We start from the raw sequence: 26308 nt of genomic DNA on the forward strand, positions 1-26308 counted from the left end.
ATGTTACCTAGATCAAGCTTTTTTTGTTTGTATGTTGTTAAAGCCAAGGATTTAAACGAGATTGTCACTGATAATTCTCACTAGAATAAAGCAGCAGCAGTAGCTATTCATACCTCATGTCTTGGTATGTTTTCTCCTCAACCCCTAGTCAGGTTTTTTCATTTTCCAAATTAAATTAATTGTTAATAGCTTGGGTGAGTGACACGGTTTTGTTTTCTTGGAAAGAAAAATAAAATCTTAGCTCTGTTTTTCCTCCTTGTCCTTCTGTATGTGTGAGCAACCAGCAAATCAACAAAGTCTCTGCTTTCTAGTAAGAACAAACAGTTTAAAGGAACTGGCTGTGATGCTCCTGTTTGTTTTTGACTTGGTGATAATGGCAGCCTGTAAATCACTATCAAGGCTTTAACATCTTCTATGGAAATTCCAGAGGCATTTAATTTGCTCCTTGGTATATAAAAGCTGCTCCTGCTGAGCATAATGTGCTGAATATAATCCTTACTCAATTACTAGAAGCACATCATAAAAACTGCTGAAACTTGCTGAGGGAGCTGTAACACACCCAACCCACTGATTTACTTCCTTTGTCTTGTACATTTAACTGTTTTCACAATTGCAGGTGCAGTTTGAGAAGGGGACTAGGTTGCAATTATTTGTAATTTTGCATACCTATGTATTTTTAAAGCTGCTTTTTGTCCTCTTTCTTTCTGCAACACGTTCTATAAATTTTAGCACAGTGGAGTGCAATTGTATTCTCCTACAGTTGCAAACCCCCTAAGAATTACTAAAGTGTTGCTTTAATGAAAATGATCCTTTTCTACTTTAGAGCTGATGTGCTTTGCTAGAGAAACTCCAGAAATGCACTCTGGCACATGAAGTAAGTGGCATTTTTGTAATGGAGGACTTCTCGTCCTTCCTTTAAAATTTGGCTTTAAAATCTGTTTTTGCCTGTTTAGGTATATTCCTACAGCACAGTCTCTAGTCTGAGGCTAGTGATCTGATGCTGAAAGGATAAATTCCAATGTGAAAAGGCACCTGCTGTGTATAAATGTCAGGAATTCAATAGGATATCAAGGATTTGGATGGGCCAAAGAGGACAGCAAGTGCTGGACAGGAAAACTGAAGGGAAAAATTAAAAAAAGCTGAGGAAAACTAAAGCTTGAGGGCAGCAGGGCAGATCAAGAACTCCTTCTGTAAATGGAAGAAATCCATCCCAAGAGGTGATGTCAAAAATATTCTCTTTTATCAATGGGAGAGTTGAAATTTCAGCACCCTCAGTATTTTGGGAACACTGGCAATGATGCCTCCTAAACAACAGGTGACAAAGAGACTTGAGAGAGTGTTTAGAAAATCTAAACCTTTCTCGGGAAAATGTCCAAATCCTTCATCCTGGCAGGAAAGAACAAATGAAAACTCTTTCCCCTGAGAATTGCTGGTCCTGCCTTTTTGTGCAGAGCAAACCAAACTGTGTTTGCCCCAGCTGGGGAGGTGAGCCATGTGGGACAGAGTACTTGATGTGTGAAAGTCAAAATGTTGTTTTCTTTCTGCTCAGTGGCAGTTTGGCCTTCTCAGCTTGCCTTGAGTAGTGGAAAGATTATGTTTATTTCTTATCAGTCTCTGTTCAGTGTCCCACACTTCCCTCTTAAATACCTGGTATGAGCAACTGGTGGAAATGTGATGCAGACCAAATGGAACATGTATTGATTTATGCAATGGCTTTTGTGGGTTTTTTTGCAGTGTGGTTTGGCTTCCTGGGGCCTCTTCTAATCTCTAAATCCATGCTTTGGGTTAAATACACTCTCTTCATTTTACCCTTGGTGCAGACTATGGAGTTCTGGTATCTGGGGATTTCCTGCAGATGCAAAGGAAGCCACAAATTTTGAAGTTATTGAAATACTTGGAAGCTCAAATCTCTACAGCTATTCCAGACAGCCTTTGAAACACTAAAGCAAGTTTTATTACAGAGATTAGTTTATGTTACACTCATTTATTAAAACCTAAGGACATCTTTATAAAAACTACTGTATATAAAGACAAGAGCAGTGCAATAGCAGTGTAAAACACATTTTTGGTTTACTTGGCAATCACTTTAGAAAGACAACATGATTCATTATATGAAGTCAGAGAATGCTGCAAAAAATAGGACAGGATTGGACCAGAAACTAGATTAGCAAATCACTGGACACTGGCACGTATTGATTTCAAACATCAAGTGTTATGTAAACAGTATTATCATCAATGTATCAATAAACAGAAATCACTGCAACCCTAGAATTTCTAGTTAGCTTAGTTAGCCTAAAATAGTCTGCTGACTATCAAAATAGACTATTGTACTGTATATATATTATCTCCTCAGTAATTTACTACTTTTGTAAAAGGAGGACTAGAAGAAATGCCTGTCTTACAGAAGAGAACTTTTGAGGCTGAGAAAAGGTGTTTCTTCCCAGCCAGGGGTTGAGGTTTTGTTTTTGTTGCTTTACTTTTCATACACAATCACAGGCAGTGGAATAGAGCTGACTTTTAAAAATCATTTTGACATGTTCACTTCACAGCTTCTGCAAGTGGACAGTCCTCATACAGAAATTACAGCTGTAGTAAAACTATAAAAAACAGGTGTCTAAAATAGCTGCTACAATATGCTGAATTATACATTAAGAGGCCAGATTATTTTCACTCTGTTTTTTGTAAAATCCATAACCAGGCACGAAAGATGGTTAAATTACAACACCAATTCCTGCACAAGCTTTATAACTTATCTTTTTATGTCCTACGTTATACACAGCAATTACTAAGAGGCTGGACACAGTTCTCAGTGAAACAGTAGAGAGGAAATTATTTGGACAGGGGAAGAGGCTTCTGGAGCAGGAAGGTCACTAATAGCCACTGAGATAGACAGCTGCCATTGTCACATGGGGGGGATAATGTATGCACTTTTGTAAGTGTTAATTGCAGATCCCTTATTTTTCCAAACATATCAGGGTGGACACAGAGGAAAATACAATTATTTTAGTCCAGATTGTTTCTTTTAGAGAAGGATTGCATTGGAACGAGTCTCTCTGCAGAAGTAACTGAAACATTCACTGCAGTTTTTCTGCCCCACCATAGTTTTGATCAGTTAATTGCAGGGGGATGTCAGAGCAGAGCTGCAGGTGCTCTGCACACCTGAGGGGTTCAGCTGGCTGTTTGTGTGGCCAGTGCTCTCCTCCAGTGCCCCAACACCAAGGAAGAAGGGCTGATAGAAATGGTGGCAGGGAAATGTGTAGTGCATTATTTCCCTTTAATTTAAGGCCCAACTAGCATTATTCAGGATCTTTTATTCTGCTAAAATAGAGAGACTATCAGGTGATTTTAACAACACAATTGATGAAAAATTGTTCACCAGCTCCGACGTGGATTTATCCATAAATTAATTGGTAGGCAAAAATCAGAATTTCAGCCAGAGTATCTACCTCATACTAGCTGGCTCTCTATAGAGAATAAAAGAAAATAAACAAACAAAAAGCACATCCATTACAAGGTATATGTGTACTAGAAGTAAAGCATAAAACTGCTCATTAATAACGCACAATTCCCAAAGGGAAAAAAACCCTTACAAAATACAGTAAGTCACACAAACCAGTATCTAATACAAATTCCTTTATGAACATAAGCTTTTTCCAAAGCTCTCTGTGGCAGTCATCACCTCACAATGAAAGTAGGGGCTGGGAGAAGGTGGAAGGACCAAGCAGTCACTGCAGAGCGCCAGGCTGGTTACTGTGGGTGCTTTTTTGGGTGTCTGCAAGGGGTTATGGATCTTGGAGCCAACAAAGAAGTGTGGAGGAAACATGATGGTTTCCTTTGCTTTTCCTTGATTTATCCCTTGGTGGTTTTAGTCACACCCCATCCTGAACTCCAGAAGCCATGAACTGACTCAAGCCACTGGGAAGAGTGTTCCCTTTGAGCTCAACAGCAGAATAAAATTCATTCAGCCAAAGAGGTATAAAAGGAACATTTATTATTCATTAAGGAGGTGTTCCTCATGTTGTGGCTACATGGTAAAATGTGTGGTTATTTGAAAGTCACTGAGATTTTCAGGACAAAATATTAGACATGAAGGATTAAATTGGCATTATCATGGCTTTGTGTTATGATTTCCAGATGAACTCCTCTGTTTGCATGTCACTGCCAGGTTCTCCATGCAAATATCTTAATTTCATGGGATTTGCTCATGTAATTGATACTGCATGATTTTAAAATAATAAGTCTACCTGTTGCAGCCCAGAGATCAAGTGCTCCACATAATTCTGTGGCAGTCATTGCCTTTCTGGCTTCCAAATGGATTCTGAGACTTGTGTGGGGTAAACTCTGCAGCCAGTCAGTGGCTGAGAGAATTGGACTATTGCCTTGTAAAGCAGGGGGACAATGGTATTATTGCTTTTGAAATGTACAGTTTGTTGGGTTTTTCCTGCTTCTCTTTCAGCTTCAAGGAGTGTGGGGGTGGAATGGTGTTGCATCCTAATAAAGCTGCCCTCTTCAAGAACCTGAATTTAAGATGGGCTCAGATGTCTCAGCAGAATCATTGCCAGTGATCTGAAAATGAGCATTATGGTTGAAGTGGTTGCTGCCTGCAGTCTGACTCAGTGAAAGGGCTCTGCTTTCCTTTGCAATGCACAGGACAACATGGTTAACAGTGATGGGGATTGCCAGCATCTACCCTACTGTGACAGAATGCTCACCAGAGAACTTTGGAAAAACTCACATTCAGGATTCTGACACTTAGGCTGAGATTAGGCTCAAATGGCAATTGATGGATGGGGAGGTGAAGAAAAGTTATCTACCAAAGGTTTGTCTTGTGGTTGTTTCCCACCTTTGTGTGGATTTGCCAGAGCAACTTAATTTTCTTCCTACTGAGCATTTTCTCAAATATGATGCTTCCTTTCAGAGATAATAGTGTCAGTCTAGAACTGAAATATTGCTTACTGAAATATTACTTTCTCCTGGAGACTCTTTCTATATCATTTGCCTGTAGAAGTTGAGTGAATGGTGTCTGTCTTCAGGTGACTTTCTCAATCTTCCTCTTGTAGTCTTTCTCTCTCCTCCTTACCCATAATTTTTTCAGCTCTTGTAATTTAGTTGATTTTCTTGAAAGCTGCTCCTTGAAGTCTGGTCTTACCTCTCCCATCTTGAGGCACATCAATATAATTTTCTGGAAGATATAAAGCACATAATATTTCAGGAGCACCCAACACCAAAGTATTTCCTGTAAAGAAAAACTTGTTCTCAGCTGCACATCTAATTCCTGGAGGCAAGAATGAGGAAGAAAAAGCACAAAGAAGAAAGAGGAGATGTTAAGAGGCTCCTACCTTCCCTTGTTAGTTCTGTTTGGTCTGGTATGACCTGGTGTGCTATGGATGGCTGCATTCTCCTGTTTTTTTGATTCTGCACAGCCAGAGTGGGAGGCTGAGCTTGTTTCTCCCTGTTAATATTAAGCTGGTCCTGGCTGCCTACTCTGACCCCTATTCCTTTCTTATGATGAGAAAATATGCTTCTATTTGCACACATATACATGGGTAAATAACACATTTATGTGCTTTCCTGACAGAAGTGTTGTAAGTATTACAAAGCTTTTTGCTTGCAGCACCTTCTGGACATCACAGCTGCTGTAAATCTGCTGCTTTAAATCTTGTGCAGAGTGTAGGACTGGCTGTGGGATCCATCCACAGACAGCTGTGGCAGGGTGCAGGGGAATGGGCTGAAGGTCCAGCTAAGGGAATGCTTTGAGGCAGACTAAGATCACTAATCATAGTAACAAATTAAAGAAATACATGTTTGCTCAAGCAGGGAACAAGTGCAAGGTGCTGGGCAGTGCAAGGCTGGGTGTGCAGCCACCTGAGCCACAACAGTGTTACCTTAATTCAGATTGAGGCATTTTTCACAGTACTGCCAGCCAGGGAGGACCTCCAGACTGAAATAGGAGATTCTCTTACAACTCACAGGGTTTAAGCCTTCACCCAAAACTCAGTCACATGAGACCTGCCCAGGTTTGACAGCTAATTCCTTTCTAATAATCAAATAGCCTACACAGCCTTCAGAAATAATAATAATAACAATAACAATAACAATAACAATAACAATAATAATAATAATAATAATAATAATAATAATAATAATAATAATAATAAAATATATATATATGTTGTTTTATTCTGTCACTGTCCTTTTTTGATCCTGGTAGAAATGCATATTAGCACAACATGCAAACCTGCCTCTTGTAAGGTCTGCACACAGATGAAGTTTAAAATGAGTTGTTCATACCTAGAAGAGAGTCTCAGGAGACTTAGCTATAACTAATTAAAAAAACACCTGGGGAGAGAGAAACTGAAGACTGTGAGTGCATATCATGGCTTGCAGGCACCTCTGTCCTTCACAGCACCTTCAGTTGTTTCTTCCCACTCTTTTGAAGATTGCCACTTGTGCTTCCCCTCCTGTGAAATGCTTTACTAATCAGCTATCTGCATAATTTAGATCACTAGTCTGTTTGACAGGATGCAGCTTCTTTTATTTGTCTATCTTTGCTTTTAAATAAATGTTAAGAGATGAAGCAGATAGAGCAGGCACTTGTGTGTCCCATGACAGAATGCAATTTGAAACAATTTTTAGGTGTCAGACCTATCAGCCAGTTACTTTTTTCCTCTAGCTGAGTGTCCCAAAGCTGCTGCTGACCAGGTCCCTCTTCAGGATAATATAAAATCAAGAGTGTCACCAATGTGGTGTAAAGTGGGAGTTACTGGAGTTCCTGGACCTAAAGACCATAACAAAATTAATGAATATTTGTCTGCAGCACAGAAGCTAAAACATCACTCCTGTGAGTATCTTGGATTTCCTGCCAACTCCTCTCATCTGTCTGAAGCAATGGGAGAATGAGTGGGAGGATGTGGACAGCAGCAACACACAGACCCCACTCAGCTCTTACAGCAAGTAGGAAGAATTCACCCTGCATTTTCCAAGCTGGATGAGTCTGGGCCAAATCCACAGTTTCTCCCTGAAACTAAACCCTGACAGGACAGTTGCTAGGCTAAAAGATCCTCTTCTCCTAAAAAAATAAATAGGGGAGTGTGATAGATTGATTTATTGATTGATTGACTAAAGGCTGGACCAGTAAGGTTGAGAGGTACTGCTTCAGATCATTTTGCAATAGCAGGATCCCATAAAAACACCTGCATGTCCCTAAGAAAGATGAATGCTAACTTCCATGTGCAAGAGTGTTATACTGCAGTGTCCCAACACAGCGTGCTTGGCAACAGAAACCCTGTATTTGTCCCTTCTGGTCACTTCTACAGGGTTTTAATGCACTTAGAGCATTAAATGCACTTAGTGCTCTGGAGCTGGCTCAGGTTGCTCCTTTTCCCTGGCAGAGGTTATTGTCACTGTACAGCACCCCAGGCTGCTCAATGAACAGCCCCCAGTCAAGCCACATCAGCAGAGGGAACTTCAGATCAGATACTGGGAAAAAATCCTTTAAGATGAGAGTGGTGAGGACCAGGCACAGGTTTCCCAGAGCAGCTGTGGCTGCCCCATCCCTGGCAGTGTTCCAGGCCAGGCTGGATGGGGCTCTGAGCAACCTGGGATAGTGGAAGGTGTCCCTGCCCATGGCAGGGGGTGGAACTGGATGAGCTCTAAGGTCCCTTCCAACCCAAATCATTCTGTGATTTTCATTGCCTGACAAGGCAGCAGCCAACTAAAAGACTGCCTCCTCTTTGACAGCAATAATTGCTGGTGGCTCAGTTCTGCTGGAACCAAACCATCCCTTAGTAATGACTCAGAGCCTCTGGAGAAAGCTTTTCCAGAGATTTCTGCCATTTTTTCCAACAAATGAGGTGAACAGTTGCCACATTCACCATTACAAAGCCTCTGTTAAGTTGGTGTTGCCATAAAAGCACCATCCATCAGCACAGTCCCTCCAGCCTCAGGCACACCTGGATCCAGGACTTGCACGAGCTGGGGCTCACAGCTCACACAAAAACAACCAGACTCTGAAACTTCAGGTTTGACTCTGGCATAAAATGGCTCTACACTGATCTGGCTTGTTACAGGAAACAGGAATGTGCCCTGCTTCCCCAGAAATGGAAGGACAAAGCACAATGCACAAGACTTTGTAAAAGCCTCACCAGACTGAAAGGAAGGACATGAGAAATTAATTGCAGGACAAGCAGTAAATGAAAAGCCATTCAGTTGTCTAAATATATTTCAAACCAGAAAGAAATAGAATATAATCTAATCCCTCTGCCTGTGGAGTCTTGCAAAGAGCAGGGAAATAATTTTCATAGTTTGGCATCTGAAGACTCTTATGGCTACATTACACAGAGCATGTAACATTATATGCAAAATATATACTGAAAGGTTGCTTGGCTTACTAACACTAATCTTAAAAGTTACAAGGTTCCAGAATGAATGCTGCTGGTTCAATCTCAATTTGGCCATCTTGTTTGCATGAAAGAAAATGGAAAGTCTCAGACTTTTAAGGTGGGGCTCCATTTTTTTTATTTTTTTTTTTAAGAACATTAGAATAACTGAATGATTCAGGTTTTCCCAATGCAGAGGAAACTCCAACAACAAGAAAAAATTGCTTCAGGTTGGCTCAGTAGTGATGAGATTGAATGTTCAGGGTTTTTTGAATTGACAAGGAACAACTCAGCATCAAGCAGTGGCCCTGGGTGCTTCCATCTTGCCATAAAGGAGCATTGGATTTGCCTCTATTTTCATCCCCAGGCTGAATTAACTCCCTTTTGGTGCATCACAAATGCTCCTCTGGTCTAGCTGTGGAGTACATCCCAGCACCTGCATGGGGTTCAGATGAGAGGAGGAATTCAAGTGGTGGCAAATCAATTTTTGTCACAGCCACTGTGTCAAATGACCACCATCAATGATAGCCACTGCTAATATTTCTAAATAATAGCTGGCTCAGGGAAGACAGACATCTGGTGCTTAAGAGTTTAAACAAAAGTCAGGCACTGGAAATGTTCCACTTGAAAAACAGACTGAAATTTCAACTCAAGTGCTGCTCCTACTGTAGCTGACAATTCCACAAAAATGGAGAGAAATGTCAAAATATATTTGAAAGCAAATACCTCAGGATGATGTTAAGGTTTAAATGGAATAAATGTGCAATACATGCCTGATTCACCAGAGTTAAACAATGTGGCTTTGCAAGTGGGAAGAAAGCATGCGGATTATTTAAATTTGGATTATTTAAATTTGGATTATTTAAATTTCCCTTGCATTATGCTTGCAGCAGTATCTGCCCAAGTTCCAATGAGCTGACATCAGCACAGGGTCTGTGAGGTCAGACACAAGGTGTGAATGTCACCTGTCAGGCTGCTCTCCCTTCCACCAAGGAAATCAGGTGGGAAACAGGCATGTGCTTCCTTCCACTGCTTTTTCACAGCTGAATCACTTGTCTGGGTAATGGGAGCTAATTATCACCTGGGGGCATCATGTGTTAAAAGGTGATTGCTGTCAGCTGCCTCAGACATCCCAGCATTCATTGTTTACAAGGGGTTGCTAGAAAGGCTTGCTAGGAAAAAATCAACTCGTGAAGCAGCACAATTTTAAAGAAGTTTCCATCTGAATAGTTTGTCATGAGTGCTGGTAAGTCTGCTTTTTAAATTGCTCACCGTATTTCTTAGGAATCCCACCTCTCACAGTTTAACTTGTGCAACTCCCACAAGGGCTCAGGGGACACAACCTGAGCTGCACATTGCAGCACATCACTTCTGAGAGCTGCTCCCTGCTTTTGGAGGAACTTTAGGCACTTTGGGAAGTTCCTGTGCTCCCAGGGGACAGGCTGGCTTGGGCAGAGAGAGCTGCTGGCAGATGCCAGGCTGCTGGCCAGGTCCTGCAGAGGAAGGCTGGTGGGTCAGGGGAGATGCAGGGCTGCTCTCCCTGTCCAAGAAAGAACTTGAAAGATTTAAACTCCACTTATTTTCCAGATAAATCTGAAACCAATACTAAGACCTTCTCATTAACAGCTGTGTACCCCCACTGGTGAGCACTCACCCATGAGATTGGGTTATCACACCAGTGGAAGGGCTTTCTTTGCCTCTTTAAATTACTCTTAAATTTGATTCTGTGAGTTTTTGTTGCCAATACTGAGTTCAGAGATGCTTTTCAGAGGAACACTTTGCCTGCAGGATGTGTTTGGGCTTCACACTGGTAGGCTCACTGGTTTTGGACTTGTGTCTAGGGCAGTGCTGTGATCTGGAAGCCAAAGAGACAAAGAAATAAACTGCAACCTGCTTTTGGTACAGCACTGTGGTCACACTACCAAAGATCTGCTCTTTTGGGAAGTGATGCTTAGGATCTGCTTGGGTCCAAGGCCTGTCCTACAAAGGGATGCAGGAGGAGGTTTGGCACTGGAGTGAGCCTGGAGAGCTGCTGCAGGCAGCACTGGCTTCCTCCAGCCCCTTCCCCTGAACTGTGGCACTGAAACAGCAGCTGGCTCAACTTTTGTTATTAATATGCCTGCCTGGCCAACAGACCTAAGCTGAGAGGGAAAACTGGTTTCCTGTGGAGTCTCTGGAATATCTGTAATTGCACAAATTAAATACATCTTTTGTCCCATCAGCAGGGTTGGGTGGGAGAGGAATGAAACCACACAGGATACAATTTTCTCTGTTTTTCTGCTAATGGCCATATTTTACAATGTTCACTTGCAAAGAGCAGTGATGTAAAACCAGTTGGGTTGCTAACATAAATAAACACTACTTACTGTAAATAATGGTTTCTGAAGTAATCCTATGCTCCTGAAAATCAAGTATTTTTCACTTAGTAGCAGTGTTTTTCATTTGGTAGTTCCTGAATTGGTTGATACTCCTGAACACTGGTCTGGAAAGTAAAAACATCCAGGAGAATTTCTGAGGTTTGTTTTTATTTTAAGTGGAAATATGAAGCATTCCAAGTTTGATTTACAAGTTTTGAATGGAGGAACAGATGAAGGTTTGAGGACATAAACTGAAAGATGATCACTGAAAAGCTGTGTTTTTCCTCACTGAAGAGCTGTACTCTGACTTTTCATCCTCTGAGATGTTTTCTTCCTGCTCTTAAAGTTATTTCAGAGAAATACTCAAAACACTCCAGGTCTTCCAAAATGTCTTAAAAGAGTGGATGGCCAACTACAAGTAAAACTGAAAATTAGTTGGACTTTATTTATGAAACCCAGATATTTATGAAACTCTCTTGTCACTATGAGGCTGCCTAAATCAGATATGTCACTTGAGGCTGAAATTAATCTGGCTGATTATTGATTAATTTCCTGCTAATATGTGGAAATCCTTAAACAGCTGATACACCTGAACTGAAATTTCTTTGTATGATTCACAAAAAACCCCAACCCTGGTTTTTGCTGTGTAAACAGTTTGAGCTACTTTCAAGTTTTTTCAAGACCCCAAAGCTGAATTTGGGTATCATGTGAGGAGCTCTAGATTTATTGTTCCACTTGAGGCTGTGCTCATTTTCACATCTTTTACATATAACTGCAGTGACCAAATAGCTCTAATTGTACTCCTCTCATAAAGGAAGATATTTAAAAACAGGAAAACTATTGCTAGAGGCAAGAGAGTATTTTTTATTTTTTTTTGTCTGCTTCTTTAAGGTTTGAGTGTGTTGCTTTGGAAAGGAGATTTATTGTTGTGTGTAGTGTAATTTAATGGCATAGATACTCCAAGGGGGTTGCATCCCACCTAACTGCAGACATCAGAATGGTAAGATGGGTTAATTTCTAGAGAGTTGTCTCAGGGTCCTTTATTGTCAACAGAAAGCAACACTGCAGAGCTATTCTACTCCTGCAGAGATACTCTATTCTTCCTCAAACAGGCTCCAAAAGAAACTGATAGTGCAGGAACCTCAGAGTCCCAAGCCTAACTCAGGAAATGAGAAGCCCCACTGGCCCCAAAACCTGAATTATAAAAATGTGCAGCACTAATGCAGATTTCTCTTAACACCATCTTCACTCTCATCCTGCCACATGCAAATATACAATTTTCCATGTAAATATATATATATATAAATATATATATATATATTTATACAATAAACTCTGTTTTACAATCCAGTACCACTAAGTGGAAGGGTTTCTGTAGTCTCCATGTTCTGGTTAGAAAATTTCTTCCCTCAAGTTCATTCACGACCAGATTTGATGAACATGTGTAACAGACCTGCAGCACCCCAAAAGATTCTGATGGAAAACCCAAGGCCTGTAGGTATTTCCTCAAACACAGCTACCTCTGGAAAGAGCAGCAGATTCTTATCCTCCAACTGCATGTCCAGTCCTGTATTTTTTCCCCTGTATCTCACAAACTCAGTGCAGGAAAGGTGAATCCCTGAGGCTCCTGACAAGGAGATGCTGCACATTCCTGTGGGTGGGGTAATAGATGGGCACTCTCTGGAGCAGGGCTTGATCCTCAATTTGATCTTGGTTGATTGGTACTGCTGTAAAAGCTCTTAAAAAATAAAAAAAAAAATCTGTGAACTTAAATTATTTTCTGCATCAGTGGTAAGGACTGAGCTATCTCTGGTTTCTGCTCATCCCAATTTCCCAAAAGCTGATGTCATTGCTTTCAAAATCTGTTCCTAGAGAGTGGCTCTGACATTCCTCAGACACTCAAATATTCTCCATGTGTGCACAGCTCTTGCACACCAGTGCCAAACCATTCATCTTAGATCCAGGAGAGCACAGTGCAAAGTACAGGAGGCTTTACAAGAACATTTGTAAAAATTCTGTACATGATAGAAGAAAAAGGCCTCCTTTAGTGCTGACAATTTGAATTTAACAGATCATCTAGAAATTGGAAGTGAGGTTTAAAAATAAAGCAGTAAAACTTGGTGTATGATTTATGATATAGCTTATTAGGATACTGCCTTTCCCTGCTTACACAGTCTCCTAAAGCACTGAAAATACTGACAGGGATTTTTAAAAACCCACAAACACCAAAAATTTGGTTTAACAGTATTGCTTGATTCAGAAAGAAGAGCACTTAATAGAGCAGTCTGGTAGCTTTTAACATTTTCACCAATTTATTTATAAATGAAGGACAATTTCAAAGTGTGCAAGCTATACTCAGTATAGCTCAGAGTATTTTTACTTATGGGGACAATCAATTCTAAGTGTTGTAACAGGTCTTTGCAAGTTACAGCTGAGGGTAAATGCAGCTCAGTTATACAGGACAATGTGGTTTGTACCTTGGCATTAATTGAACAGAAAATTAAGTGAGTAGAGGAGAAATGTGGCCAGATGTAGGGAATGCACATGTTTATTTATGTATCTGGTTATCTGGCCCACTTTTCAGTATTAAGAGGGTTAGTCTTGTGAGTCAGAGCTCAAGAGAAAATATGTAGTTATTACTGTGTTGAGAACTTTCATTGTAGGACTAAACAGTCTTGTTTCCTGAAACTGTTCTTTCTGTGTATGTTTTTCTTTTCACAACTGAATTTGTGTGGCTTTTCTAGCAGCAGGAATATTTAAACTATTTCTTTAAAAATAAGTTTCTGAAGATACTTCTAGAAAACAACACAGAGCTGCTCTTTAACATTAACAAAAGTATCAACAGCTAAAATCAGTAAGAGTAATGCCATTGAAATTTAATCTGGATCCTGTTTGGCTTCCTGTTGTAGATCCAGCACATAATCATTAAAGCAATAAATAATTTTAAACTTTATTTCTCTGCAGTTAGGAGCAGAAGGGCAGCACCTACAACACCATCATTGGTTACTACATACTGTAAGTGATGTTAGAAAGACAATTTTATGCAGAAATGCTTCTTTTTCCTTTTCTCCCCACCTTTCCCATGTGAAAAAAGTGATAGGAGAAATTGAGGTGTGCTGTGATGTGGAAAGAAAAGAGGCCAATGACCCTGGGCAATTTTAGCAGAGTGAAAAAAGCAAGAGAACAATTTTTCTTCAGTGCTTATCTGAGCTGTGTGTCTGGTTTTACACAGAAACACGTTTTGCTGCCAGTGCTGGAACTGTGACTGGTTTATTATTTTTAAATTGTCTCACAGCTGCATCTAGATATGGGTGTGCTGGGGCATCAAATGTCCTCTGGCTGCAACAGGAGCTTTGTGCAGGGCTCAGTGACAGTGTATGACCCCTGCAGAGCAGCATTTCTTGAGTCACAGAGAGAGAAAAACAGTGTTTGCTTGGTGCCACAGGACTGAGGAGTTCCACGTGGTATGGCATGGCTTGAATGCATGGAAATTTTTTTGTTGTGTACTATTATGACTGCAGCTGGTGGGTTATTCTCATTTTGTTCTAAGTTACTTTTCATTAGTTGCCCAGTTTTTTGGTTGTTTTTGTTTTTTTTTTTTTTAATCTGTGTGCATATTTCATGTTGTGGATCTACTATTGCTCATTTTTTTGGTGACAGCAATTTAAGCCCCTTAGAGCTGCCTGGTGATAACTGCAGCTATCATGTGTGCACCTCAACATCAGAGGAGAAGCAGAAAGGCTGTAAGAATTCAGGATGATTAATTCCAGAACAGCTTTTACATGCACACACTGTAACAGATCCCACTGCTGGGTGCTCTTGTGTCCACTATAATCTCACATGAAAAGCTGGAAGCCTGTTACATACAAAAATAATTTTCCCATCTTCAGTGCTGCTACCTCTCTGAGCCCACAGGACCTAATGAGATGAGAGATGAGGACTGGGCAGGTGGGGCTGGGATGAGGCTTTGCCCAGGGATTCCCACTCTCTGGAGTGATTATGCAGTCACTGCACAGTCCCACTGGCATCAGCAGCTATTCTGCATCACCAGGAATTTACTGGAAGAGGTGGGGAAGGAAAAATGCCACATGTTTGTCCCCTGCAGTCCTGAGTGGCAGGGGATGACACAAATGGAGAAGAGCCTTGTGTGAGTTTTGATGCACAAGAGAGACACTGAGGGGCTGAGGCAGCTGGGAGGGCTCAGCCTGGAGTAAAAAAGGCTCAAGAGGGACCTTGTGTCTTTTTAGCACTATCTGGAAAGAGGTTGCAAACAGGCAGGGGTCGGATTCTTCTCGCAGGTAACAAGCAATAGGGCAAGAGGAAACAGCCTCAATGACACCAGGGGAGGCTTAGGTTGGGTATGAGGAGAAATTTCTGCACTGAAGAGCTATCAAGCACTGTCAGAGGCTTGGTGAAGTCCCCACCCCTGGAGGGATTCCATGTGGATGTGGCACTTGGGGACACAGGCTGACTGTGCTGGTGGGGTGCTTGGACTCGATGACCCTGAGGGTCTTTTCCAGCCTTGATGTTGGTGTGAATCTTCTGGGACTGGATCCTCACCTGTTCCCCAGATAAATCAGATTTTTGAAGAGCTGTTCTCTTAGGCTCCTCAGTTTGGCCAGCTGTGCAGACCTAGCTTCCCATTCTTCCCACTGCTGCTCATATTCCACGAGCTCCCTTGCCAATTTTAAAATCACAAGTAAGGGGTGTTCTGCAGCTCAAGACATTTCCTTGATCAACTGCCAGCTTTAAAAAAAAATGCACATTTGGAGGAGATGAGTCCCACTGGCAAATTTCAGCTGGATAAACGACTTCTATAAAGTCATCTTCCAGCATAATATAAAAAAAAATTAATCAAGCCAGGCTTCCAAGCAATTTCATCCATCTAAGACAGGTGGGATGAACAACCCCCTGGAAATGCCTCTTTCAATGTGTTAGTGAGCATAACTAGTAGATTCAGGACTTTTAGATGGCTAAATTGACAGAGTTTAATCCTGTTCTTTATCACCAGTAAAGATTTGCATAATTAGATCTTCCAGGTACTGGGTATTTTTCTCTTTGTACAGTCCTCTGCTATCAGAAATCTCCTTGCCATGAAGAACTTACAGACCCAGCTCAAATTGCCTTTTAATGTTCTTTTAGCCTTGAGCTTCTTAAACTCCTTAGTCTGAAAAACTTTCCAGAAGTCAGATGAGCTCTGCAGCTCTTCCTGAATGCTTTCCCATCTGTCACCAGGATTTTTCCTGCTGCAGGCCCTAGCAAGGTGGTGTTTCCCTCTAGCAGTCTCACACTACTCACGAGACAACAGTTCCCTACTTCTACCTGGCATCTCCTCTCCAGGATTCTGTTTGCATCACACCAGCAGCCTCTGAGAAAGATAAAGCCAGACAATCCCCTAGCTCATTTTTACTGCTTTTTTTTTTTTTTTTTCAAACATTCCAGACCATGTTTGCACTTATTTAACTAGAATAAAAGGGAAAAAAATTAACTGAGGCAGCTGTTGCCCTCACAGGTGAACTTTATTAGTGTAAGGAACACTGGAGGATTAGGACTCAGAATGGGAAGATGGGGATTATTCCTCACCATCCTAATGCTTAACAAGGTGCTTTTTTCCCTATTATTTTCCTGTCTCTAACTCCTTCAAAGCCTGCCCCTTGCATCCAAATATGATTGTTGGGCTGCTTAAGGTATTTCTGCTCTTGCTTTATGTACTGCCAAGGAAAAGACAGGAAGAGGCAACCTGAGGCTGAACCATCTTTTTTTTTTTTTTTTTTTTCAGTAGCATCTCAATTAGGCAATATTTTTAACACACCCACAAAAATGCATCCCCATTTTTCTCTTCTTTTTGTTGTTCATGCAAACACTGGGCTCTTTTTAATTGAGATGCTTATATTTGTTATGCTCTGAGAGGTTTCTGTGAACATTAAAAAAAAAAAAGAAATGGAGTAAACTCTCAGACCATCATGTAATTTTCTTTAAAATGTCTTAAAATGCAAATTATGCAGGTGTTCTTCTGGCTGCTGTTAACTTCAGCAGCATGAGAGGAGTTTGGGAGGTTTTTGGGGAGTGAAAGGTTGATCTCTGGCTGCCTTCCAGCCACAGTTTCTTCAGAAGGTTTTTGGTGAAGCTGTGCTGGGGATGAGCAGGTAACAGGTGCTGGTTCTGCAGCTCCCTGTGACTCACCACTTTCCAAAGACTGAATGCAACAGAAAATTACTAAATTACATTGCCTCCCTCCTCTGAGTGACTAAAACCTGTATCACTAATCAACACAGAATATAGCTAATGACTGTTTAATTAATTTCCTGTAATTCCTGATGAATCCTGCTGCAGTTCCCTGTCCATGTGATTTCCAGCAGACAGGAGGCAGCCTGTGTGCCATGTGCTCAGCTCAGGGATATGAGCAGCTCATTAATACTCACAATTCCTGTAACTAGGATGACTCCTTTGTGATGTACCAGAGCACCAGCTCTTCAGCAAGGAAAATTGTGGGTGGAGATTGCACAGAAAAATGACTGTGGGGCTCAAATCTGAAGGGAACAAGCACCTTTCCATTCCACCCTTAACATTTACTGTCACTAGCTCTGTCTCCCCAGTCATTCCAGCCCTGACATTCTGTGGAGCCTAAGTAAAGGCTCCCACTAGGTAGAAACACCAACCCTACAGGGAAGTGAAGTGAGCTACCTTATTTCCACACATAACCACCTTTTGCTCATCTTTTTTTACCTTCCTGTATATTCTGATGGGTGCCAACTTCCAACAAATTATTCCTCTGCTGCTCTGTGCAGGCTACATCATGCTGTGCTGGTTAAACTCATTTCCAAGTTGTTTCAAGCAATGTGCCTCTCCTGTTCTGGGATCATGTTGGCACCTCACGTGGGACTAACATTTTGTCAGCCCCATTTTGTTTCTGATTGTGTTCCAGTGACATGTCATATTCCTGCCACTTCATGTCTTCAGCTGGTTTTATCTCCTCAGCACTGCAAATTTCTGAGAAACTTTCTATGGGGATTTCAAACTTGCCTCAGAGGTATGTTTTTTTTTTTTTTCTGCAATGGATTGTTGGTGTCTGTGCATTTATTTATGACAGTGTTGATCGTGTAACTTCCCTAAAATCTTTCAAATTCCAGAAAATTGTTTGCTGATTGACATCAGCATTCTCTCATGTCTCAATGAAGAGCATAATGACAGATTTCAATGCTTCTTGATCTGTTTTGCTTTTGAGACTTCAACAGCCAAGATGTATCTGATATCTTGCTAATAATGAAAATCTGTTTCTAATTTCTGGTTCTTTTCTTTTAAGTTCGTTTGCTGAACTATTCAGTGAAACATCATTATAAACCCAAGGTCATGCAGACATGTTTTAGCACTTCTCTGATGAAATGACTACTGTGGTTGCTTTCATCATGATTGCATCAGGGGACAGGGACAATAAAAGTAATGATGTGGCAGATTCCTGACCTCAGCTCCCACTGAAAATAATTGTCTGACATTGTTACCATTTACAGTTCTGCCTTCAGCATTACCACAGAAGTTTCTAATGATTTCATTAATGTCTGGTATCCCATAATAAGCCACCATTTCTCACAGAAATTTCAGCTTACTTAAAAGATCTTTTGCTACCCCACAAAAGGATTATTTATGACATATGGCTTTTTGTTTATAATAACCAAGAACAAGAAATAGGTCAGCACAGGATCTTCAGCTCCATTACCTGCTTGCTCCTCCTTGAGTTTAGGCAGTTGTTTTTCAACATCCAAAATATAAACTGGGAGTTCATTTTCCAAGGTGAAAGCAGTGGCATCTTACTTCAGAGACTCTTATCTTGTTTCTTCTTCTTCTTCCTTCTCACTTCTGTTAAAAGCACCAAGTGTACATAGATAGTTCTGCAGGTATTTCAAGTAGTTCTCTGCAGCATAAACTACTGATATGGGCAGTATCCTGTCTATATAATATTTTTTTATTTTTGAAAAGTGCTTTCTTTCAGTTCACAACAATGAATTGCACTAAATCTCTTACTGAGAAAACCTGTTGCCACTTGGCATAAAGTAAGGATTGTTTGTTTAGATCATTAACTCCAGTTCTCAACACCTCCCCTTTTATTCTTTCTACCCCTGGAAATACCTTTGGCTGATGCTAAAGTTTCTCTGTCATACTTCAGAACCCAAGTGAGGATGTTATTTTAGTTTTCTGTGCATATTTAAAATGTATAAAACATTATTCAATTGCTATTGAGCATCTGGCACCTAAGAAGATGCCAGGGGTAGGACCTGTGTAACCACCCAAATATTTATAGAGTATTTTAAAGTTTACTGATTTCTACTGTGACAGAGGAGATGGGATTGATACAGTTTGGGATGTCAAATTCCTTCCTTTGTGATGCTACAGTGTTGTGACATTATGCAGTGAAATTGTGGGCTTAATGGGAGTGTTCTGATTTCACACAAATTTTATGCTGCTATCTGCTACTTCAGCAGTGTCATTCCATATCTGTATCATGGAATGAGGTGATGATCTCACTGCAAGAAATTCTATCCTGAATAGATGAGAAAATTTTAAATATGGAAGATGTTCAGATCTGGTTTCCAGTAATTTTACTAGATTTCACTTCTCAGCACAAAGAGTCCTGTCAGAAATAGTACTCAGATAACCTTTTAACCACTCCCTATTGGCCTAATTACTATTTTCTCACTTGATCATCTTATTTAAATTAAACTGCTTCAACTGTACAGTCCCTTTAAAAGAAAGACTTTCTTGAAGCTGATGAATGCAACAGACCCAACTCAAAGAAAAGGCTGAGAAAGAGCTGAAATAGGGAATATCAGTCAGCCCACACATCCTGAATCTGAAGTTAAGAATGTAGAGAAATCAGTATGGGGTCTATAATTTATGGAGCCAAAGAAAAAGGAGAATATGGCATGAAATGAACAATGGGTACCACATATCTATCAACACAAGATGCAGTTTGTGCATATCAATGTACACAAAGATTTAATTTGAACTGGACAAAAACCCTGCACATTGGCTTAACTTCACATGCTAACAGTGAATTTCTAGACACAGGAAGAAAGGAAGCAGGCACCCGGTAACTTGAATTATTTAAATGCAAGTGATAGAACCAAAATCTCCCAATTTTTTGCATGTTGTACTGATGGAAGCAAACAAGACTCAGAGCACTGCAGATTTTGAAGTGTTTGGTTCCAAGCCTGCTGTGTGTTGGTTTCCTACTCTGATGTGCTGGTTTGGGCTGGGGTAGAGCTAATTTCTATTTTTGTAGTTATGCACTTCCCAGCAAGCAAGGTAAGAATATTTAGAAGAAAATACATTCAGCACTATCTGTTATTCTAACCCAGTATGTTCCAAAGGCTTTGGAGGCCCATGGATAATGGTGGATGTTGGCTGACATACCTAATCTTTATAACCAAACAGATTTTCTAGGTGATGCCAATTCCCAGACAGTTATTTCATAAAAGCCCAATATAAATATTCAATTTTATTTTTTTTCATCTTTTTAAAAAAACCCAAACAGCTATTGGTGCTCTGATTTGCCATATTTACCTAATATAAAATCGAGGTAGGGGATCTAAATAAGAGCTGTGCTTGGCCCTATGATGCAAAATTTTGCATCTTTAAAACAGCATCATCCTATTCTTGGTCAGTGAAATAATTCTGCAAATGTAAAGCTGAGATCTTATTTACTTAAAATGGAAGGAGGCAGCCTTTTTTCCTTTCTTTCTGTAAATAACTTGTACCAAGAGCAGCCTCTGCACAAATTCCTCTATAACCACAAAGGCTCATGATTTTGGTGGGCTGTGTGCACAGGACCCACTGCAGCACTAATGTCCCAAGACATGGGCATGACTGCAGCTTTTACAAATCACTGAAGGAAGGACTGCAGTGATAGTGTACATCCTGCTCCAAAATTTGGTATCAAAGCAAATTCTTTCACACTGTCTTTTTAGCCCCCAGCAACATACTTATGTGGGTTCTGTACATTGCTGTGGACATGCTCAGTTACCTGCTGGCTCCTAAACTCTGCCAGTATTTTATAGGCTTTATTCTCTCTGGTGCTTTGGTAGCCATCTGAAGAGGTGTCAAGTAGCAGGTGAATAGCAGCAGGCTAGAAACTATTCTGTTTGCTGTCCAAAAAACAAAGTGCCCCAGAGGAATTCACAGCAAAGGCAGATTCCAGCCTTTAATAATAAGGGGAAGCAAAATAGACTTGTCTTTGCCTAATCCATTCCAGCTGTGTAAGGGAAATAGCAGGGGCTAACCCTGCTGGGCTGCTGCCTTTCCTGACTGCAGGCAAGCAGCAGGTCTCAAACTGAGTCACAGAGCACGGCTGTGATCACTGCCACAGCCTCTGCCTGCTGCTGTGCACAAGGGCAGCCAACACAGGAGCACAGGCTGGACTTCCAGGCAGCCTTTATTCCCTGTGGTTTGCATCCTTGATGGAGGTGAGGAGGAGTTTAACATCAGCAGAGTGAGGCTGAGGGATCAGGTCTCCCTCTCCCATCTGGAACACAACATCGGCATGGAGGACCTGGAGGAACCCTGCCAGTCAATCTTCCTCTTAAGCCTGACCATTTTAACTACTATTAATTAACAACATTCCCACAGCTGGGAGTTTGAGCAGCCAGGATCTCCATTCCCCAGCTGGCAATATTCCACTGTATGGCCTCCCTGGCTCTTCCTTTGCAGAGCAGCAGAAATGATTTGCCTGCTGCTTGCTGCAGTTCCACGTCCAGGTGAGCAGGGTGCAGGTTCTCCCCAGGCCAGGCAGAGGGAAGGGCCCAGCTGGTGAGCTGCAGGAGGCACCAGGAGGGTGTGAGCTCGGCCACGGCGCTGGGTGCCAGGAGGTGCATCCACCACGGGCCTTGGGCAGCCCTCAGATGGTTTTCATACTGAAGAAGAAATCAGCATTAGTTGGGCTGCAACAGCTACAGGACGAAGGAAAGTGTGTCCAAATGGGGTTGGATGATCCTGAGATTGATGATTTTCCTGCAGGAGCAGCCAGCTGCTTGCCTAATGGACTCCAGACCTCTTCACTTATAATAATATTATGGCTATACATGGTTCTCTTTGTCTCAAGTAAACAACAGAGTGATCCACTGTGACAAAATGTTTAAACATCATAGGGCTGGTTCTACCCATTCTATGCCATTACTTGCTTGATTTATCTGACATACCCAATTCATTGCCAATTTGTAGCACTTAAACTAGGGCAAGGAAAGAAATGCTGAAATAAAAACAGTCACTTCATTTTACTTAATCCAGAAAAATCCAAAAACCACTTTACAAACTACAGGTTAATCCTGACATCCTTCTTGGGACATTTTTTACACCATCACTTCTCTGCAGGACTCAAGAGATTTGCAAGAATCACTTTCCTATTATCATCATGTAGTGTTTTCTAGAATGGGCATATTTTTAGCTGTGCTCAGATGAATGTAGTACAGGAAGTTAACAACTTCAACAACATCTGTCATCGTGAAAACGTGCAAAATGGTTTGGAAAATGTTTTTAACAGTATTTAAGCTTTTTTATGCCTAAGGGGTATAATATTCATACCTGTCAGGATTAAAAGATCTATTCTGCATTTTCAAAATGCTCATGTGTACACAGGAACCGTTCTTATGGTATGATATCACCTGTGTGTGTGTATATATATATATATATATATATATACACACACATAGTGTGTTTGTGAGGTGCTAAAGAAAAATGCTTGTTTTCCCTACAGACAGAAAAAGCTGGGATAAGTTTAGGACATATTAAAATGGCAACATAAAATGAAAAGTTGATTTTTTTTTTTTTAGACTGGAAACCTGGTGTGTTACCAAAACAGGTGTCATTATCTAGAATAATGGAAATTCAGGTGAAAAAATTAAAATCAGTCTTTTAACAGACTCAGTAATTTTAAAAATGGGGATGGAAATGATAAATCCAGTACGTGTTCACTCCTTCACTGATAGTATGGTTACATTTTGAGAAGACAGTACTAAGGTCATTCATCAAATAAAGACTGCAGCAGAAAAATCAGACTCTGGAACTAAGCTTAATTTCTGTAGGGCAAAATTACCATATTTTCATCTATATAACCTGCAGATTATCTAACAGAGAAATAAATAGCCAGGCAACCCACTCCCCACTGTTTTAGCAATTGCTGTAGTACACAAATCTGTCATTTTCTGAGGGAGCTGTTTACTCATGCTAAACATCTTGCCTGTGATCACCAGTGCTTACTGCTATTTTTTCTGTATCCAACTCTGACTGAATCATCTGTGCTCTCAGTTGATGGGCTCCAAGTTCCAAAAGTTGCAGGTTACAATAATGAAAACATGGAAGCTTTTGTACAGTGTTTCACATGGTGAAATACAGGGGATGAATATGGCTTGGATAGGGAAAGATCTACTTATTTATTCCACTGAGCCAGGAAAGGACTAGGGGGAGAAAGAGGAATGATTTTATGGGAGCTGAGGGTAGCACAAACAGCTCACTGGGGAGGAAGGGAGTGCTACTGGAGTGACTGTCAATGCTCATTTCCTGCCAACACAGGACAAGGAGCATATGGGATGTGCTCACCTGATCCTAACATACATTGCCCGCTTAACGCTTTGGGAAAAGCAGAGAAACAGAACAGGAGTCAGTCAAGAGAGGAATCAAGCCTTCAGGAATACAGAATGGTTTCAATTTACAATTTGTAATAAACTAACAGTGTATCAATTTGCAGGTGCTGTCATTTTTGTACATGTACACACACATACCAAGCCAGGATACCATTACTGCTCTAAAATGCAGTTCTTAACATACATGGCAATTTTAACTGGAGACTGGGAAATCCATGTGCAACAAAGCTGGAAGAATCAGAGGAAGGAAAAAGGAAAGAGGAAGTGAAGAGTGTTCACAACAAAGCACAAGTAATTCTCTGTCTCAAGGAGCAGCCTCAGACTGTTCTGCTGGAGCAAGCACTGCTGGAATGGTCCTTCAGTCTGATCTGCCCTGGATACACCCAGAACTGGCTCCAGTGTCAAGCAACCTCCTCTGTCACTGAATTAACCATCACTTCTTTCTCTATTGCAACAAATCTTCAGCTCTAGATCTACACTTAAAATTAAGGGGCAAATGAGGAAATCAAAGGACCATCCCTGTTATCTTCCCATCTGCAGCACAGCAATACCCAAAGGTTTCAGACTGACATCAGTGCTGAGGCTTCATGTGCTCCACAGCTCCAGGAACTGCTGTCATCTTTTTCACCCTGCTCATTCTTAGATCACTTTATTCTGCCAAAACTCAACACTCAACCTTCTGGAACTCTTCTAAAATACACTGGTGACTCTATATTCTCTCTGCATCCTTCTGAATCCTAAAGCTTTCTTGCCAAGAAAAAAATTCCCTGCCTTTCTTGACACCTTTTTCAGAGAAATGCTTTACTCAGCTCTCTCCCTTTGCTTTCGTTTTCTTTGCAAAACCAGTCCAAAATAATTTGATGTCAGTCTGTCCCATGGCTATCTGTATTTAATTTTTTCTACTTATGCTGCAAGTTCAGCTGGCTCCCATAGATCTGTCTCCCTTTTGGTCTGAGGGTTATGTCTTGGTTTCATAGCATTTAACCTTACAGTAGCCTACTTGTGTCACTCTCAAATGAGATCAAAGCAAAGCTTTTTTGGCTGTGCATATAAAAAACTAACCTGGTTTTTATGTTGTTTCTGTAACTCATGCCACAAATAGAGAGGGTTTATCACATCTCACGTTGAAGTTACTCCAACATTGCTATTTATACAGTGTTTTAAAACCAGAGCAACAGATACACACAGCAAATTAGTCTTTGAGACCAGATTAAAACCACTTTTATAATGGTTGATGCAGATTTGTAGTTTATTTGCATGACACAGCAGTAAAACTGTTCAGCACTGAAAGATGGCAGCACCTGTTTCTCCAAGGAAAGGATTAAAAGATGACTTAATATATTCCAGAGTAAGACATTACTCCTAAGCAGTAATTCAATATGACAGGTCATGATATAAATAATTCTGTGCTAGAAACGTTCAGCCTGAATTCACAGGCACTTCCAAATACAGGTGATCACACTCCAAAACAGCAAAAGAATACATCTCAGTATGGCTTAGCTTACTTACCAGGCAGATGTACTCTGAAAAGACACCAGGGGTGGGCTTAAAGCATCTCCTTTTAAAGTGTGTACTGTCTGTGATGTTCGAGGCTGGGGCTGAGGTTGGGGCTGTGCCTCTGGCTGAGGCTGAGCCTGCCTTGGGTCCTGAGCAGGGTTAATCCATCGGCTCTGTCCCTGTGTCATCCACTTCCCCTGGATTCCCCAGCGGGCCAGGTAAAGTTTGCAAATGTCATAGTTCATTGAAGAGTAATATAAAAGGTCCAGGATCAGCAAGACCACCACAAAAAAGCCATAGATCCACACTCCTAACAGGGCGCTGTAGTTGCTGTGAAAGGAAGAAAAGGGACAATAAAAAAATGATAACTCTCAGCAGTGGTCACTGTTAGTTCACCATAACTATATAGAAATGGCTGAAACAAAATACTGTTCTAAAGCACAGTAAGTGTCTTTTAAAATGAGCTATTTTTTCAATAGGAACACTGCTACAGACAAGATTTTTAGAAACTAAGGCCACCTCTCTTACAGAAATTTTTGTCCTTCTCATCTGTAGGCTTTCCAGAGAAGCTGCTAAAGACCTCTTAATGTGGCTGATAATGCATTTTAGAAGGGAAGATCATCTTAGATTTTCCTTCTCACAGGAGGGAAAATATGTACTACATTGAGATGTATATGTTGGTGTAGTTATAAAGTGTATGTTGATAAAGGCCATGGAAATTTTATGGTGCAGAAAGCTGTAAAGATGTGACAGATGACTAAAGATATTAAAAGAAAGGGGGGAAAAACAGGAGGAAAAAGTATAAGGGGTCAAAAATTTGGAGATCAAAAAGGGGAAGAAGTGCTAATGCCCTGCTGGGGATGAAGAATTATTAAAAGAAAAATGACTGTCAGGTGTAAATGCAGTTTGGACTGGAAACTCTGTGAGTGGGGAGGATGAGATCAGAAGTGAGATAGAAAGAGATGTATAAAAATGAGATTGTTAGGTAGAATGCAAATAAAAGGCTGATCTATGAAGTATGTGTACTGGAGACTGTAAAACCAAGAGGAAGCTGAAGGGATGTTAGTAAAAAATGTCATTAGGAAGGCTGTCTCAGAAAAATTATATCAAAGTCATAGGTGGGCAACCCACATCTGAATAGAGCTGAGCTCTAAAAAAAAAACAAAAAAAAACTGAACACACACTCAGCCATGATCTCTCACAGACAGTCAGAGAAACTTGGAGGAAATCTTATTTTATCGTGACATTGATCCAAATGGAAGTGCTGCAAGAAGAAAAAAAGGAAGAGAAGACATTATACATGCAAGCCAGAAGGATATTTTGGTATTTTAAAAACATGTCCCCCAGCCTTTCTGGATCAAAAGATTTCAAATCTATGCTTTGAACTTTCATTTCTATTTAAACTATTGTATGACTCTTCTGCTTTTTACTTTTAAAAAAATCAGGA

General features: G+C 40.7%; 1 protein-coding gene across 3 annotated transcripts in view; it reads right to left on the minus strand.

The window, feature by feature from the left end:
* Nucleotides 1–1934: 1934 nt before the first annotated feature.
* Nucleotides 1935–26308, minus strand: part of SHISAL1 (shisa like 1) — a 68232-nt gene continuing 43858 nt past the window's right edge. The window contains exons 4-5 of one of the 3 annotated variants that reach the window (XM_056514301.1): nucleotides 24874–25191; nucleotides 1935–5182 (exon numbers count right to left, since the gene is read on the minus strand). In XM_056514301.1, coding sequence (XP_056370276.1) covers nucleotide 5182; nucleotides 24874–25191 — 319 coding nt within the window. In that variant the 3' untranslated portion in view covers nucleotides 1935–5181. Of the gene's footprint in view, nucleotides 5183–24625; nucleotides 25192–26308 lie in introns of those variants that run through there. The other 2 variants (XM_056514309.1, XM_056514294.1) reach the window with 2 other exon arrangements.

Source organism: Oenanthe melanoleuca, chromosome 1A (genome assembly GCF_029582105.1).
Source record: "Oenanthe melanoleuca isolate GR-GAL-2019-014 chromosome 1A, OMel1.0, whole genome shotgun sequence".
NCBI classification, from domain to species: Eukaryota; Metazoa; Chordata; class Aves; order Passeriformes; family Muscicapidae; genus Oenanthe; species Oenanthe melanoleuca.